Below are 18,310 nucleotides of genomic sequence, written 5' to 3' on the forward strand. Positions count from 1 at the left end.
ACTTTCACTCTGAGTGCATTTTCAATGAGTTACTTTTTACTTTTACTTCAGTAGAATTTTACAGCAGATTTTCTACTTAAGAAAAATATCAGCAAAGTAACAATACTTACCACTTACCACCACTGATTATAATTCATGCTAGGAAACATGCCAACCTCTATGTCTCACTTGTATAGTATACATACAGTATACATAATGTATACTCACTCTTGCCTGGCAATTGCTCATTACCTCTTAAGTCTTGGGCTGTTGATGCTGATCTGACTTACAGAGGAAAGGAAGAACATTTTTCATTCACTCTCTTCACTTAGATTTTCTCTTGTCAGGGGTTGAACGAGCAAAACCTGTTCCTATTTACTTTACAATCAACCCAGCACAGTGTGTGATGTTATACAATACACTCTCTGCTGGATAACACTGTGTGTACACATTGGTCAATTTGAGGGGATGTTGGCATATCAACTCTGCAATTAAAACTGACTACCCATATTCTGTGGTGCCGCAAGAGAATTTATGGTCTTGAGAAAAAAAATACATTTATATCAAAGGGTGAGAAACTATACTCCAGCACTATGGAAACAACACTCTCAATTCAAGATTAAATGCAGTCAAGATCAAATTAACATTTATTAAAATATAATATTCACAATAGTACTCCAAAATAAGCAAAACATAATTTCATACAATTGCAATTCAAAAAATAATATAAAAATAACTGATATGAATGCTATTCCCCTTGAACATGTAAAGTTGCCATGCACTGGTCAAGACAGCTCACATTTTAACAATCAATGGTTTTGTTTGTTTTATAAGTTATCATTAACTCATCCTCACAGACTGTGGCCGCCCTGAAAATATGACTAATACAATATATCATAACCTTTAGAAATGTGTGCTGAGCAAAAAAAGGCTATGCAGAATTCAAATAGTTTTCTTGTTGTTCAAACAATAAATCTGAAAGAAAAAAATTTAAACACGGGCTTAACAACAACATTGCAAAATAAGTTCAGATACTTCAACTTCATCACAGTGCAGTGACCTGTAAATCTTTACAAAAGTGCTTATTGTTACACACCTTTTTAAAAGTTTCATTAAGTTTAACAGAGTTAGGATTGGGCACAAGAAAGGAAGAGTTCTTGAAATAAATTCTACACCCAAGTTAACATACTGTGATTCAAAACCTGTATGCCGACTTTTCAAGATCGTAAGAACTTACATTACACTGAACTGTCACAGCATCACTATCAAATTTCAGGCAAAATTAACCATCCCCATCTTGAACATGTAGCTGAGTCACGACTTTACTCAACTGGTTCAGGAAATCTAGTTTGAATCCAGCCTTGGGCATGAAAGACATAAGTTTCCAAATGTGTCAGAAAATCTGCTCTTAGGAAATTCACAGTAAAATGGTTTCCAGAACATTTATGGCTTGTTCTAGGAAAGTCTTGCAATTAAAGCTCTCCTGACGCATAGCATTACTATGGTCCTCAGGATTGAAAACAGGCTTACAACACAGAACGCATCAAAGAGCAGCCTGGAAGCAATACAGAAACACTACAAAAATAAAAGCAAAACAGATTTATAAGGCACCTGGAACTACCTTTACACTGCCGTAATATTCATTACTGCAAAATAGGCTATAAACAACAATCAAGCACACGTATATTACAAAAAAAAAAAAAAAAAAAATCAACACTATGATTATCACTGCTATTGTTCTGAACTATATTCAGGCTGTAGCCAGGCAGTTAAATATTTGTGGGAAGTCTGATCATCCTCCCCTTAATTTATTGCACATAGTCTTTCTTTTGAGAAGAAAAAAAAAAAAAAAAAAAACAGATTGTGTTCTAGTGGTAAATCCAGTAGCACAGACCTAGCTGAGTGTTTTAGCTTTTAAAATCAGATGATACAGAAGCTAAAAATAAAAACAAACATGTCCTCACAGTTTGTGGGCTTGGATGACAACAGTGCACGGTGGTTAAGCATTCAGCCTTCTTCACTCTGTCTCCAGTGTTGCTGTGTTATCTGTTCCTGTCTCTCCTGACTTGATGTATGTTGATGTGACTCCAGCAGCCAATGGAACAAATGGAGCAAAGTCTTTGATGAAAACATTGGACACATTACATCCAGCTGATGGTGAAGTTCTTACTGAGGTTGAGACCAAGATCTGCAACTGTTAAGACCTGATGGAAGGGCAGAAAAAAAAGATATATTTACAGTTTATAACATGATTATTTCCTTTTCCCAAGCTAGAGGAAATGTCTGTTCTGTGAAAAGCATGCTAATTTAACAAGACACTAATTACATGGTTTGCCCCTTTTCCACTGCAGAAACTGTCCCTGAAACACAGGAACCCTTCAGAGCAACCAGGAAGAGCTCAACCCCTGCTTCCACCAGAGGGTACCGCTCTCTTATTTTATTCTGAGGGTTGAGTTACTGGATCCCTAAACAATCCCTGAGACTAAAGTAGTACTCTCCGAGTTTTAGTGCTGCAAATCCTTGGTTGGATCAAGACGCAAGCAATGCCAACATAACACCCCCAGTGTTTTTAGCGAGCACTAACACAGATTAGCAAAAGATCATTTTACTAAGAGATAGTAACTGAGAGACAGCTGATCTCCATTAGTCTACTTCAAAGCAGTTTCCTCTTTTCAGCTCTTGCTTTTTAGGGATCCAAAATAACATTTTTGGCCTCTGCGTGTCTCTTCTCCAAAACCACATGCAGCATCACAGCAGCACTGTAGTAAAAATCATGAACATGACAGCTTTAACATCTTCCATGGTTACTGTTTTGCTATGTTGTCAGTTGCACACACACTGACTAGACATTTCCTCCTTATCTGCATTCAGTTTGCTGTTCTCGAGATGTGTTGGAGACACCAACGCACAACAACTTAGGGTTCTTGCTCTGCCCTCTGGAACCCTCTTCCAAGACCCAGGACATTTAGCCCTGGAACTTTTTAGTGTAAAAGGGGCATTGGTCCTTTAATCTCTCAGCCTTGCCTCACCTGGTTGGGTCTGTAGATGAAAGACACTTCCTGAGAGTTCACCAGCACCTTGCCTGGTGCCTGCTTCACACCATAGAAGGTGGCCGACTGCACCGTGATGAACGTGGCCTCCACGTGGTTATGCAGCACTTGGGATGTCATCACACTCTAAAAAACAGGCAGATGGATTGATGTACGTCAAGTCACAATACATTCCTCTTTGAATAGTGCTTCAATCACTGCTGTTAAAGGAAATATCCTCCCTAAAACACTTTAAATCCATAGGTTAATCAAAATTGTTGTTTTCTTGTTTCTTTGCATAACTGGTCAAACATATGTAGATGATGTGATGTCAGATCAAGATATTTCCAGTACAGCTATAAAGGATTTCATACTTGGGGAAAATACACACTCAGCTATCTAAAACATGAATAGTAAAGGTCGGGTTTTGGTATCAGCCTCTCAAAAGCTCTTTGTCGACTAATTTTGCATCAACAGTAGTCTCAACGGTCCATAACAATTCTTGCTTTGTCTTGGATGGAAAATCTCCCACCCTCTTGATCTGCTGTCACTGTTGCTCTGTCTGCCCACACCTATTATCCAACAGCTGAATAAAACTAGTTCAGGCCATGTTTTTGGCATGTGCTAGTTTGCAGGATTTTAATTTGAAAAAGTTTAAATTACCATATGCTGCTGTAATAATAATAATAATAGTAATACATAACATTTGTATGGCGCTTTTCAGGATACCAAAAGTCGCTTACAGAGGGAAAAAAAAAGAAAACAACTTTAAAAGGATAAAACTAGATTAAGGAGTAGGAAACCAAAAAGAGACAAAACAAAGCAACAAGCAGTTAAAGGGAGTTAAAAAGTAATTAAGTAGGGAAATTTCCAAAGGGAGGGGGCAGCGACTGAGAAAGCCTTGTCACCCCAGGTTTTGCGGTGTGTCTTGGGGATGACCATAAGGTTGGCGTCGGCAGACCGGAGGGAACAGATTGGGGCATGGTTGTGAAGGAGGTCGGAGGTCACTTTGCTGGGTTAGCAATCCATACAAATACCCAATACTGCGGAAACTGTGAGTCTGTGTGGGGATCGTGCTCAAGACTTTAACCAGTAACCCTTCAATGGAAGTTGTAAACCCGATATATGTTTATACATGTCAGAGCTGCATGTTGGGGAGCATGGAGCTCAGAGAGGCATCCTACTACGTTTCTGGCTAGAAATTTGGACAACCATTCACAAGTATTTTTTATTATTGGTAAGAAGGAGGTTTCCAAGTTCCCAGCTGTCTTGAACATATGTAGTTGTAGTTACATAACACTGCCTTTCATCAAAACAGTGTGGAGTGCACTCCATGCAGCTTGATTTTCCAGGCAATAATGGACTACATTACAAAAGTGAAGTGAAGCAAACAGATCTCCAATCATGGCTCATTCAAACAGTGTAAAGTCGATTTTAGGATCATACAGCAGATGGGATTTGAGCATGCAATGGATGGAAACGTGGCAAGATATTTTACCTGAGATACACTGAAGACAATATAAGCATACTGGTTGGTCTCATAGGTATCAATGCTCTCTCCATCATCCCAGAACAGATCTCCACTGGCCGAGCCATCCTCAGAGAGGGCAGAGACCAGATGGAGAGGCTGACCACTGCTCACCCACAGCGTAAGGTTCGGTGTCTACACACACACACAGAAAGTGATAAACAAACATTACAGCAAAGTGAGTGATTTTAAGGACCACAACCGTTGGCGTTACATGTCCCTTACAACACATGTGACAAATATACTTGTGACCCTTGTGTTTTTTTTTTTTTCAGGTTTCACCCTTTTCTTCATCAAGTGTCTCTATAAACATGTCAGCTGAAGACTTTTAACACACTCTCTACTTTATCTGTACTACAAAGACAGAAAGTTTTTTAGTGTCACAAGTAAAGCAATCTGACAACTTTGAAAGTCAAGTAGTGTGCCTGGCACTAAGCAACATCATCACACTCACCTGTGTAGGTGTAATTGTACCTTCACGCAAATGTAGGTTGATTTGATCTAGAGGTGCCGGAAGCCGCATGTCTTCACCCTTACTGCGCACAGAGTTGCCCTGGGAGGAAAGACAAGGGAACTTGTTGAGATTTTTTTTCTTCCACCATCACCATCAACATCATTGTATACCCTCTGTGCACTAGTAGCTGTCAAAATGAATGTTCAATTGTACAGGATGAATCTGTGGCTTAACATTTGTTAAATTCCAATCACAATTCACTAAGTGGCAATTTGATTCAGTAACGAATTTTCTCTTTTTGGAACTAGTCAGTATGATTTAAATTTGTACGTGATTCAAATCAGTGATTTAATTCAGTAATTTTAACCAAAATTTTATGTCTGGCACACCACAGAAGGATTTATTAATGACGTATTTATTCTATAAAACATTCTATTCAATAATTTTCATATTAATAAATCAATTCAAAGCATTTTTAACTGTTTCAGGCTGAAGCCAAAGCAGTACATTTTGTGTTTTTCTTTTAGTAGATCAATGCCGCTGAATCAGCGTGCGTGTGTGTGTGTGTGTGTGTGTGTGTGTCTTACCGTGTAGTAGTCATACCACAGCCCCTCTGGGAAGTAGCCAACCACATAGTTCACACCAGGATCCAAGACTGGTGTTATCAACAAACCGCTACCCCACAGGAACTGTCTGTCAATCCCATATGTTTTTGTATCGTTGGGGAACCTAAGGAGTAGATGTAAGATGCATATAGTAGGCACAGTATTTCCAAAAGAATAAAAACAAACAAACAAAAAAAAAACAATAGCATGTGTGCATATGCATTACTTACTCAAACATCAGCGGCCGTGCAACAGTGTGTCCATGTACATGTGCGTGATGGAAGAGTGTGTAGAGGAGAGGGAAGAGAGAATAGCGCAGCAGCAGAGCCTGCTTCATGGCTGTGCCTGCCAGGGAGCTGAAGGCAGTTGGATCTTGAGGCTGTGACATGCACAGAAAAAGAAAAAAAAAAGAGAGCAAACAACTCTAATAAAAACAGTTTGTAACTTCTCTAGGAATGAAAAGCACGCATATGGTAGGCTGCAAAATACAAGAAGGAATATCAACAGGATATGAGAGGGTATTACACAGCTTTCACAGGCGTTAGAGCAATGTTCCTGTGGACCTTTGCGGTCAGGTTGGAGTGGTGATATTAAAATCGCACCTTCATGTCTATTGCGTTGTGGTTGCGTGTGAAGGGGTAGAAAGCTCCAAGCTGCGTCCAGCGGACACACAATTCTTCCTGTGGCTGCTCGCTAAAGCCACATATGTCTGCACCCACCAGCGGAATACCCAGAATGTTAAACGTCAAAATACCTGAGAGAGAGAAAAGAGTGGCAGGCAAAGACAGGAGGACATGAAAAGGAGGAATTTAAGAGAGACAAAACACTAAGAGGCAACAATAGAACAACAACAATAGATAAATAAGATCTTAAACCAATGTAATTATAGAAAAAATAATTATCAAAATTAAGACACAACTCTCAGAATTAAAAAATAACACAAAAACTTGGATGTCACTGGCCTAAATTAGCATCGCTGGAAGGATAAATGTAGAGAAGTGTGTGCTGCCATACAACACAAACTGCCTCACCAAATCATAATGCAAATGTGCTGACATGCATAACCATCAAATCATCAGTTTCAGGATAGTATAACAGTGTAAAATATCCCCCATATATATGATGACTTACTATGCATCAGATTTTTGGAACAATACTGCAAATTGACAAAAAGCTGTCCTCATACAGATGGTACTAAGACACAGAGACACAAGATGTGAGTTTGTATGATCTTACCTGCTATAGATGTATACAGGTCTTTCCAATGGCTCCTGTTGTCTCCCAGCCAGTGACCGGAGTACATCCCATGACTGGGGAAGGTGGAGCGGGAGATTACAAAAGGTCTCTTCCCCACAATACGCTTCATAGCACTGCAGAAGAACAGGGATTGGGAGAAAAGAAAGGCAACATTTCAACAGGGAGTGGGCACAAATTATTCCAATAGTCTTTCAGTGGATTACAGGATTATATGTCACACGCATCTCTACAATGTAAGCACTTACCATGCAGAGGCCTTAGCTTCCATGAGTCCATAGAGGCTGTGCATGTTATAGTGGAGGGAATGCTTGTGCTGTGCAGATGCGCACACAGTTTTGCCTCTCAGCAACCCCCCTAGGACACCTAAAAAAGGAAAAGATACAAAGTTTTGTATTGATAATCACAGGTAAGTGTTTGTGTATATATGTGCATGCCTGTGTGTCCCCCACCTGGTGTGTAAGGGGGATTTTCAAGACTGTTTGAAGGGCAGCCTTTTGTCGATCCATCCAGGAAATTCGACGGCTCATTCATGTCCTAAAATCGAGTCAGCAGATCACATCAGAGCTGACACCACACTGAGCATTTTTGTAAAAATATAACCAAAGTCAGGATCACTGTGGCAGGTTTCTTTTTTTCAGTGCCTGCCATTCCCATACTTACAATCCACAGTCCATCAAATGGCACCTTTTCATGGAAGCTCTTGAGGTTGTCATACCACCATTCATGGGTCACATGATCAGAGAAGTCAGGGTATGCTGTCAGGCCAGGCCACACCTGGAGGACAAAGAGCAGAATTTTGATTCTTATGTGCCTGTATTCCATCTGACAGCAGGTAAAATTACAGAAAAAACTAAAACATCCGTATACAAGACTATGCCACCAGCTTCAGGTTTCCGGGTATTCACAATTCAGAGGACCTCACACGGTCCATTAACACTACTGCACTGGTCAAGAAAGCACAGCGACTGTTGTTTTTCGTGAGGATGCTAAAGAAAACCTGTCTGCCTGGACAGCTGCCGGTGACGTTCTACCACTGCACCACAGAGGGCATCCAAACATACTGCATCTCAGCTGAAAAACAGCTGATAGGAAAGCTCTTCAGCAACTCATCTCAAGAGCACAGAGGATCTTTGGGATACAACTGCCAGAGGACATCTACAGCTCATGCTGCCTCAGGAAAGGTACCAGCATCTGTAAGGACTGCACACACCCATGCCATTGTCTGTTTGAACTCCTCCCATCTGACAGATGTTAAAAAGCCTGCACCTAGAGCCATATCTACTCTGAATCAGTCTATCAAGTACCCCAAATAATCTGCCTGGCACACGCAACTTCACATACACACACTCTGCACTATGCCAGTAAATAAGCTGAACAGTACACAGGGGTCGGTCCTCATCCATTCTGTGTTGCTGTCTAGATATTGTGTTCAGCATATGTTTTTAACTAATAACCTCAATGTATAGGGACTAAACATTCACCCACATTGTGTTTTTAGGAAGACTCTATATCTACATTTACACACTTGTTTTTGTTGCTGCATTGCACATCTGAGTGGTCTGCACTGTTTACTACTGCAGACACCATTTATGCTGTTTTTTACTGTTTATATTGTGAATACAGTCCACACGGTTTGTTACTTTATTGCTACTTTTCCGTACTGTTTTGGTTCTGTTGCTGCATTGCACTACTGAGCAGTGGTTTATTACTGTCAAACACTGTTCATTGTTTGTTACTTTATTGCTTTTTTTTATTATTTTATCCTATCTATTAACTTCTTATCTTCTCCTCCATTCTAAACACATTCAAACATACAACACAAGTACTGACACTAAAGTCAGACTTTAACCCATGACTAGGAGATGGGATTATATCGTGCACTGGCTTTCTGAAAATTTTGTGAGTGAGTTTTAAGACTTTACTGATAGCAAAGCCTTAGGCGGTCAGGCAGTCTACTTCAAGCTGTTCCTCAGTCCAAGCTTTAAAATAGAGGCCTGTGTGAAGAACTTAGGCCACAAGAGTTATTTTACTCTCCCATGGGATTTTATTGGTCTTACTGGTTTTCTGTTCCTCTGGCTCTACTTTTATTTAGCATTGGTGTAATTATTTTGGGATTTTTTGCATATACTTTTGTCTGATTTTACTTTATTTCTTGTCTCTTTGAACTGTGTTTTGAAAAGCTCTACATAAATAAAAGTCATTTCACATTACAATTAGGAATAAAAAAAATGAATCTCCTACATTCCCTCCTAAAAGGGAAGAAAGGCAAGGTGTGAGAAAGACTGTGTTAAAATAAGAAGAATAGTGAAAAAGAATAGTTTCATTAAAAAAAATGTCACCATCTGTTGTGTACATGTGTCTCACCTTGCCAATAAGCGTGTTTCCATCAGAGTCATTGATGAAAACCCCTCTCCTCAGCCCTTCATCATATGGCCAGTATGACCCCTCAGCCTGTGTGCTACTGATACCTGGGTCCTAGAAATGGAGGAATAAGAGTCACACACACACACAAGCACATCCAGAAACAACACACACAAACAAGTGCACACTCCTACATACCAGGATCATGACATAGCGCTGGTCATGAGCGTGCAGATCTTTGACCAGGTCAGGCAATGTGGCAAAATTTGCAGGGTCAAAGGTGAAGTCCATAAAATGGTTCATGTAATCAATATCATTCCACTGGGCATCCTGCAAAACAAACAACACACACACACACACACACACACACACACACACACACACACACATACAATTATTTCACCCAAGAAGAATATATAAAATCGAAAACACACAATTTTTGCCCAGAATGACACATCTACACACAAATATTTACTGAATCCACTTTTTACCTGGGGTGTCCCAGAATTTCTCATCTTCTTGACAACCTCCCAGGTGGCATTGCTCGAGCCATAGCCCCAGCGACAGAGATGGTAACCTAAAGCCCAGTAGATAGGCATCGCTGGGAAGCCTGGAGGAAGATAGAGTAGATGGAGACAGTGGAACATGGAACAAAATAACGTGTAGAGCGAGGAGAGAGAAATTTGAAAAAAAAAATGACAGGAACCGAGGCCAAGGGAGAGCAGGGCAGGCACACTAGAGCGAAACACATGTATTAAAACTGAAAACTCTTGAGGTTATTTTGTTAAACAACAGCAACCAACAATTTGAAAACCCACTAAATACCCCCAAGTGCATAAAAAACATAACTGTAACAGCTGGAAAATGTGCACATACTTTTAGAAAACACACTTGTTGCTATGGTTGGCATGATCTACATTGACACTTGAGGGTTTCCCACTAATACAGGCTTTGCTGTGATGCCTTGCCACAGTAAAAAGAAAAAAAAAAGCCCAACAGAATTTAAAATGGACAAGGTCTTGTTACTACTACACTGCCAGCAGTTTGCATAGCTGCCCTGGCTACAAAACACTCCTATAATCCAGAAACTCCAAGGTTATTATCTTTAACGAAAATCAACAAAATAAGGAAAACTAAGTGTGATACAACATTTTCATTAACTGAAATTAAAAAAAAAAAGAAAAAGGCAGTACAAAAAATGATAACTGAAACCACACTGTGTTTACAAAAGAAACCAAAATAAACTAAAATTGTAGAGAAAAAGCCTTATGATTTTGTCTTTGTCAGTTTATTTCATAAATAAGTTGAGTATGAAATCTATCTTCCAATTTTTGAGCTGTGCCAGATTTACGCCAGCAGATGGCTAATATCCCCCTGATGGCACAGTCACACAAGCGAGCACCTCATGCATCCATGTTGCCAATTCATCCACGTCTGGCAAAGTCCAGAGACATACTAAAACTAACAGTGAAACTAATAAAAACAAAACTAAAACTAAGCTTTCCCACTTTAAAAAAAAAAAAAAAAAAAAAAAAAAAAACTAATTTAAACTAAACTGAAATTAAAAGCAAAACAAAACAAAATCAAAAACAAAATGAAAATATAAACTAATGAAAAATGCAAAACTACAATAACATTGAATGCTCTAAGCATAGCTGCAGTTCATGCACACAAATCAATATATATATATATATATGGGATGCTTACTGTTTCATCTACTCAAGTGTACTAGTAAAGTTCACGAATACCAAAAAGACATTACAGGTGCTCCTGTACAATAGAATAAGCTCAGAGTAAGTTTTAAGCATATGAAGCAATCTCTCACAGTCAGCACCTACAACAATGGAATGATGTACTACAAAAGAATATATATGTATAAATGCTTCATCCATAATGATATACTGTACTCTACATTCTCATGTGCCAAATTCCCAACAGATTTCCTGACATACTGACCTATAACTTCCTGGTACTGTTCAATCACTGAGCCAGGATCAGGACCCAGGAAAATGTAAAAGTCGAGGATCCCACCAATGGTACGCCAGGTGACGGCTGGGGCAGGCTGCAGGACCACATCTGACAAAATAGCAACAACTTGGTGAAATTTGTAAGAAAATCGAGCTCAGTAAGCTAGGACTGGGCTAATTTATTTAGTTACAAATATCTAGGAAATTATGGAGCTGGAGATGAGGATATATTGGATATAATCAGCAAGTGTAAAGACAATGTAATGGAAATGTGTGTTGAAATAGCCAGCGGTCAAAACAGGGAGAACATTACCACTTAACTTTTTAGTTTCAAATGCTCAGCAGTTTTATAAGGAACTGCTACACGACTGTGTGTGTGGAGACCAATCTGACTGCTTCTTTCAAGAGTTCATTTTTAGAGCAGACATGCTGCTGCAAAAGCCGCTGCGCCACATAAACAACACATGGAACCAGATCATCTGGAACTTCTACTTTCATGAAACTGTTGAGTGTTGTTATATCCATGGCTGTGAAGTTATGCAACTGTGAGCATCAGCTAATGCAGCAAAAAATGAAATGAAATAGTCAGTACAATCTGCACACTGACCCATGGCATTGCTGTTCAAGAGAAATAAGCCATAAGCGTTCCCTCCCTCCTCCATGGCTAGGTAAAAGGGATGGGCTCCATATAAGTTTGTCATTTCCTACATAGCAGAGAGGGGGAGACAAGACTGTTAGTATCAACATAGTTCTGTCTGCTTGTCCTCAAAAGATAATTACATAATACATAATTGCAAATAATGAGAGGCTGAATGCAATGTCTATCATGACATCTGAGACACAGGAGAGAAATTTCATTGATATGGTTAAAACCTTACAGCTATATTATGGAGGTCAGCAGTAAGAGGAATGTGTGTTATCATTACCATAGGGGGCACATCTCTGGCCCACATGGTGAGTGTGTTCCACTGAACATCGTGCAGAAAGGACGAGCGGTGCTCCCCCAGACCATAGATGAACTGGCTGGGCAGGGAGCTGGAGAACTGGAGAAACTGATCCGCGTAGAACAGAGGAGCCACCGTGGTGTTCAGACTAGCAGGAGATGCATGCATGTAGAGAATTAATATCACAGCGCTGGTCATTTTGAGTACTGTCTGTGGCTTGCAGATTAAGATATTCTCTAGGGTTCAGTTCAAAATCAATCCAATTGTAGCCCTTAATTAACACAACCTGAACAATGCAGCCTGTTTGAGTAATACTTACAGCACTGCTCCTGTAGAGCTCCTCTTCACTATGAGGCCAAATGGCTCTTTGGACAACTCTACAGTGTAGGCTGGACTTTCTGCCTTCTCGGTGGCATTAGGAACAGTAATTGGCACTTCAAATCGTGAATTTGAAGGGTCGGTGATCTGAAATGAAAAGTATCAGAATAAAGAACAACCTGTAAATGACACCATTGAAACATCAGGTTCATAGATCAGATAATGTAGAGCAGCATTTTAAGAAACCCACATTTACTGAACCTGTAATTCAAAAGCACCTTTACACCCATTCAGTTTAATTGAGGTCTCCTTCAATGCGGTGACATGGACCTTGATAAGCCACATAGACCATAGTGCACAGGGATATTGCTTTGTGATGGCTGTGGTTGAGTATACAATATGATAAACTATAGTGGTACTTTTTATACATCTACAAAAATGTTCCTCAGGCTCTGATTCATCTCATCTTCCAGTCAGACTCATGAAAAAGGCTGACCTTTCTACTAACAGACCATTTATGTCACAGATACTTCATGAGGTGCCTGTTTTGGGCATCAGATCGATCTGGATTAGTGTGTATCCTCTGTAAACTGATGGGTGACTTTACACTCAAAGCAACTGTCAAAAGGTCTGTGTAGGAGATTAGGCATAATTTAGATAAGTGCTGTCTGTCAATTTGTTTTAGAGGAATTTTATCAAAGAACTGAGGAAACTGCATGCCTGACAGACATTTTTGTGTTTGCTAAAGTTTGGTCTATAAGGAACTTTATTAATTACTACTTGTTTACAAGACATAGCCTTCATGTTCAGTTCAATTTTGTGTCTATCACCTTGTTTTCTGACCATGTCTTGAGATGCCTGTTGGCTGCAGCTGGCCAACCAGGTTTGGGTGAGACACGCAAGGTTTAGGCTACCTTTTCTAGGCCTTCCTCCATATGGATCAAGCAGAGCGATCTCTTAAGGGGGCTGCCAAATGCTGCTGTTGCCTCAGGTCAACAACCAAACAATCCATGTTCCTGAGCCACCTGCATGCAGGATTTAGACTGAGCTCCCAGTGCCATCTTGCACCTGCTGTTTTCACCTCTTTACAGTCGCTGTAGGTCTTGTTTTCCCTCCTCCTGCCTACACTGGTTGTTAAAAGAGGGGATCAACTCGTGCACACCGAGTCCACTTTTTAGGCTCAGTGTCCTTCATCAGTAGCTCAACGAGCTAGGACAGCCAAGGTGACAGCCAAGCTGTAGTTTTTTTTTTTTTTTTTTTCAATAAAATAAGTGGCCTTCTCTTTAATGGACAGCCTTGCTAGGCTTAAGAGCTCCAGCTGCCCTGCTGTTTGCCCAGAGCTAGAGGCTGGTTTGTGGGCATCAGGAGGCGTGTATGCTGCACATCTGGGGGCCAATTCCTGAATATCTTGCCTTAGGCCCTACAGTAACCAGTTTCCATCTGTCACCACAAGGAGGCTACACATGGGGCTTGCTGTGGAGAGGCTATGTACTGGCAGGAGACACTGACATACTCGGCTCTCCATTTGCGGTGCTGAGAACAGAGGTGCTGGCCAGCGGCAAGGGCAGGAAAGTGAGACACTTCACCAACACAACAGACATATCACACAGCTGTCTGACAGACTATCACCTCTTGTGTGAAGATTGATGCAATTTCTCTCCCCATTATTCTCAAAACATTCCCATGTAATTATCAGCAATGGGCTCTTTATTGATATGGCACCAGTATGTTACGTTGCTTATCTGATAAACTGGTGAAAATGAGGAGCTCTGCATGAGAATTATCTTCATTTTCAAACTCAGCAAACACCAGAAAAAATTAACTGAGTAGCTAAACACATATACATAGCTAGGCAAAATATAATTATAGCCCAAAATGTTTATTCTCTGAATTCATGGAAAATTATTTGTAATGTTATAATTATTGCACAGAAAGACAAAAACAACAGATGACAGACATGGAATTTCAATGTACAAGACAGAAACTGCATGGCATATGGCTGATAATATATGATTGCGAGGCAGTGTGAATACTCCACTCACCCTGACACGTAGCCGTGTGTCTGTCTCGTGGCGTATCTCCAGCTCTAGATTAAGGATGTCTCCAGGGTAGTAGGTCTTCACCTCCCTGACAAGCTGTCCTTTCTGTCCCAGGGATGTGTCATTCAATGAGACCAGTGAGTAGGAAGGGAACTCCTGAGGATAGAAACACCAAGGAATACCATTCCTCCTTGATGGGGGCAGGGAAGAGGAGGCCGGGATAAAGCAGCAGTTCCTCGCCTCACACATCTCTTTGGTCACAACTACACCTCTTTCAGGGTAGCAGTCAAACCTCCAGGGCTCAGGTATGACGCTGCAGGCCTCAGAGTTGAAAGCAGCTGTAGTTGGTTGTGCTTGAGAGTCTGGGGTTTGTGCTGGGGCAGGAGCTGGGGGTCTGTGCGGCTCTTGGCTGGTGGGTCTGCGGAGCCAGATCATGGTGCCAAGGAGCCAGACTCCACAGAGGAGCAACAACAGGCATCCGAGCACAATGAGGCCTGTTGTGACAGAGCAAAATGGCCTCTGTGGAAGCAAGGGACGCTCTGATTCCTCTGGCTCAGTCTCCTTGAGATACAACAAGAAAATCAGATAAAAAAAAAAAAAAACACACCAGAATGGGGCACCACTTGTTAAGTCTAAGTCCTGGCCGTAGTGTCCTGGGTTCAAATCTAAGCACAGGCCCTTTTCTGCATGTCATTCCCTCTCTCTCCCCTGCCTTTCCTGTCTCTCTCTACTGTCACTATCAAATACAGCAGTAATGCCAAAAAAAATCAGAATTAAAACACACACACACACACACACACACACCAGAATGGCTGATCCATCAGTAAGAGCCAGTTCCTTCACATTGTGAAAATAATAAGTGCAACATCTGTTAATAGCCTATACTTTAACTGAGGAATCATCTGAGCTATAATGAGGCGATGTCTGTACAAAATAACTCACCGAAACCTGTTCTTGAGCAGGACCAGGTTCTTCTGATAACACTGCATTAGAAAACTGCACATATTCAGGGTTTAGGCGCTTGTATGATGCCATCTTCATCGCATGTGTTTGTCTGAGGGAGTGACAGAGCAAGCACAGGAGACAGGAGGTCTGTCAGATAGAGGAACAGAGGTCAGTTTAGTCATAAACCTCAGTTCCTGCTGTTTCTAGTCAGCAAGAAAGAAGAACACAAGTGTGCAGAAGAAAATGCCTCAAGAAAAAATTGGGAACTGTAGAAAAAAGTCTCATTTCAGCATTCATAGCAACAGTAGGGGATTACATTAGACCAAGAGTGTAGCCTCATTAAGCTTATGGAACAAGCATTTCTTAACAATCTAACACACCAATCTATATATACCAAGATATAAGCAATTACGTTTTATTTTGTTTTGTTTTTTTTACAAATATACGGCATCAAGTACGTTGATGATCACAGGGTCATGCAACTCCTGATTACATCCAGCCCAAACTTCCCCACACTGTAAGATATTGAGTTTACAATCAAGCTATTGTCTCCATTTTCTGAGTAGTTGTAACACTCTGAATAGCGGCTAATACTGGCTTGATATAGACCTGATACAAAACTAATTTAATGTGGATTATATACGTCAGTTCATTTACTACAATTTTAAGGTAGTCATACAACTGTGGTTAGGTTGCTGACTTGATCCTAAAAGTGAACATTAGCTCCTGCCGAGCCCCAGATAAATCCAGATTCAAATGTCAGAGTTTACCACAGAGACATGAGACCACCCCTGTGCAGTCCTGAGGGGTATACCACGAAACAGGATTAGCAAATAGCCAGATTACCCTAAACCCAACATCCAGGCTTTAATTCACAGATTGAAATTACTGTCGTCGTCATTATTTTTGCCATAGGTATCTGGCTAACTTCCCAATCCTGGCATGTGGAATACCCTCCTGCAGGCGAGCCCACCGTGTCCAAGTGACGGCAGAGTTAAACAGAAATACATGATACTGCAGGTTTGTGATTATGTTACCGACTTGATCCAAACAATGACGTGCTACTTGACATTAGCCTCGGAAAAATTCATATGACACATTTATCCAAAATGACTTGGTAGCAGCCGTGTGCAGGCTGGCTGAGTCCACGTGACGGCCCGGGCAGAGCTGAACAAAACTACCTGACAGTGTCTAAGCTGACAACATTAGAGCTAGCTAGCTAGTTAACTTCAGTAGCAAAGTAACCGAGGCCAATACGAGCTAACGTTAGCTGGCACGAGGACGAGACAAGACCTTGACGTTGTTTACCTGGATGGCACAAAAAATATGTCACTTAGGTTTACCAGTCACGGGGTGAAGTTCAATAAAAATGCCGTAAAGGAGGAGGCTCATCCAGGTATGTCATAACGTTAACCACTGGTGGCTAGCCTTGTGATAACTGAGACTGTTTATATCTCTGCTGCGTTCATGACCAGCTCGTAATTTCGTCGACTACGCACTGGCGAGCTCTTCATGACAACGACTGAGCCTCTGTAGAAGCGACAGGAATATTGTTTGAATTTGGCCCCGACCTCAAGATTCAAGAGTCCTTTATTGTCATTGCACAAGGTACTGCGAAACTAAGAGCAATCCTCCTGACGGTGCATTCACATAATTCCCATTAAAAGTAATTAAAAAAAAAAAAAAAAAAAAAGAGTTCAAAATAACTAAAAGATGAAAGTGTAAATAATAATAATAATAATAATACATTTCAAAATAATAATAATAATAATAATAATAATAATAATAATAAATTAAGGGTTAAACTAAACAGGGCTATTTAAGGTGCCAAATATAAGTAAAATATATAAAATATATATAAATATATGTAAAAACATGTATATTTGCTGTAACCCATAAAACAAGATATAAACAATATAATAAAAAAGGCACAAGTTATTAGAAAATAAATAGTATTTCCTCGGTATTCATTTAGCAGTTGTACAACACCACAGCAAGGAGCTTGCTGTTACTAAGTGTAATCCAGATGATTTACAAGTAGTGAGTATATAGTAATTAAGACATTTTTTACACTTGAACTTCAACTTGAACAGGTTCAAGCAGCTAACCTCGCAAACTATGGGGCCTATCAGCCTAAAACTTGTGCACACTGACACCTGTACAATGAAAAACTGCTTGTGGTTGCAAGGATTCAAAACCTGTGATAAATGTTTGTTTTAGCTATTCCTGTTCTCTCCCTTCCAGGGTTGCCATATGAAATTCATATGGCAAAATTCACATCAGGTGTTTGATGCTCCAGCTCATCGAGGTCATATCATTAGGGAATGGCTGCTGGAGACTGGGGTACCTCAAATGGAGTGGCCTGCACTTTCTCCAGACCTGCATCCCATAGAAAACCTATGGGATCAGCTGAGTCGCCGTGTAGAGGCTCGGAGCTCTGTACCCCGGAACCTCAATGTCCCGAGTGCCGCGGGCTGAGTGGGATGCCATGCCTCAGCAGACAATAAGTCGACTTGTGAACAGCATGAGACGTCGTTGTCAAGCTGCAATTGATGCTCAAGGGCACATGACAAGTTACTGACACTGACATTTTTTGTTGTGGTATATCCACCACTGTTGTTGGCTTTTGTTTCAAGAAATTGTTTGAGATGAGGAAATCACCAGTGTATGCTTCTACTCAAATGCCCTACTTCCATGATATAATATCACTGTAGCATGAACTTTTTATATTTTCCATAAATTTCACCCAAAAGCCAAATATCCCTAACTTTTTGTGAGTAGGGTATGTAGATGAAAATGAAGATGAAAAAGTATTTTTTTCATCTCAATGTAACTTCACAGGAGAATCCATCCTGACAGAGCTGATGAGTGTTATGACTGTAGC

General features: G+C 40.5%; 1 protein-coding gene across 5 annotated transcripts; it reads right to left on the reverse strand.

Moving 5' to 3' along the window:
• Positions 1-604: 604 nt before the first annotated feature.
• gaa2 (alpha glucosidase 2) lies at positions 605-16,880 on the reverse strand. 5 transcript variants are annotated; one of them, XM_030054448.1, is made up of 21 exons: positions 16,735-16,880; positions 15,424-15,535; positions 14,485-15,042; positions 12,444-12,589; positions 12,107-12,272; positions 11,788-11,884; positions 11,170-11,289; positions 9,705-9,823; positions 9,412-9,543; positions 9,217-9,327; positions 7,513-7,626; positions 7,302-7,386; positions 7,098-7,215; positions 6,832-6,965; positions 6,198-6,349; positions 5,826-5,974; positions 5,578-5,719; positions 4,991-5,089; positions 4,507-4,671; positions 3,009-3,155; positions 605-2,183 (listed from the first exon to the last, which is right to left on the reverse strand). In XM_030054448.1, the coding sequence occupies exons 2-21, from the start codon at positions 15,520-15,522 to the stop codon at positions 2,121-2,123; spliced, it is 2,916 nt and encodes a 971-aa protein (XP_029910308.1). In that variant the 5' UTR covers positions 15,523-15,535; positions 16,735-16,880; the 3' UTR covers positions 605-2,120. The 5 variants fall into 5 exon arrangements, with proteins under 5 accessions (XP_029910308.1, XP_029910300.1, XP_029910317.1 ...); XM_030054440.1 differs by having other exon boundaries at positions 15,424-15,573; XM_030054457.1 differs by having other exon boundaries at positions 15,424-15,573; positions 16,770-16,863.
• Positions 16,881-18,310: the final 1,430 nt, after the last annotated feature.

The sequence above is a fragment of the Myripristis murdjan genome, chromosome 1 (assembly GCF_902150065.1).
Source record: "Myripristis murdjan chromosome 1, fMyrMur1.1, whole genome shotgun sequence".
Classification (NCBI taxonomy): Eukaryota; Metazoa; Chordata; class Actinopteri; order Holocentriformes; family Holocentridae; genus Myripristis; species Myripristis murdjan.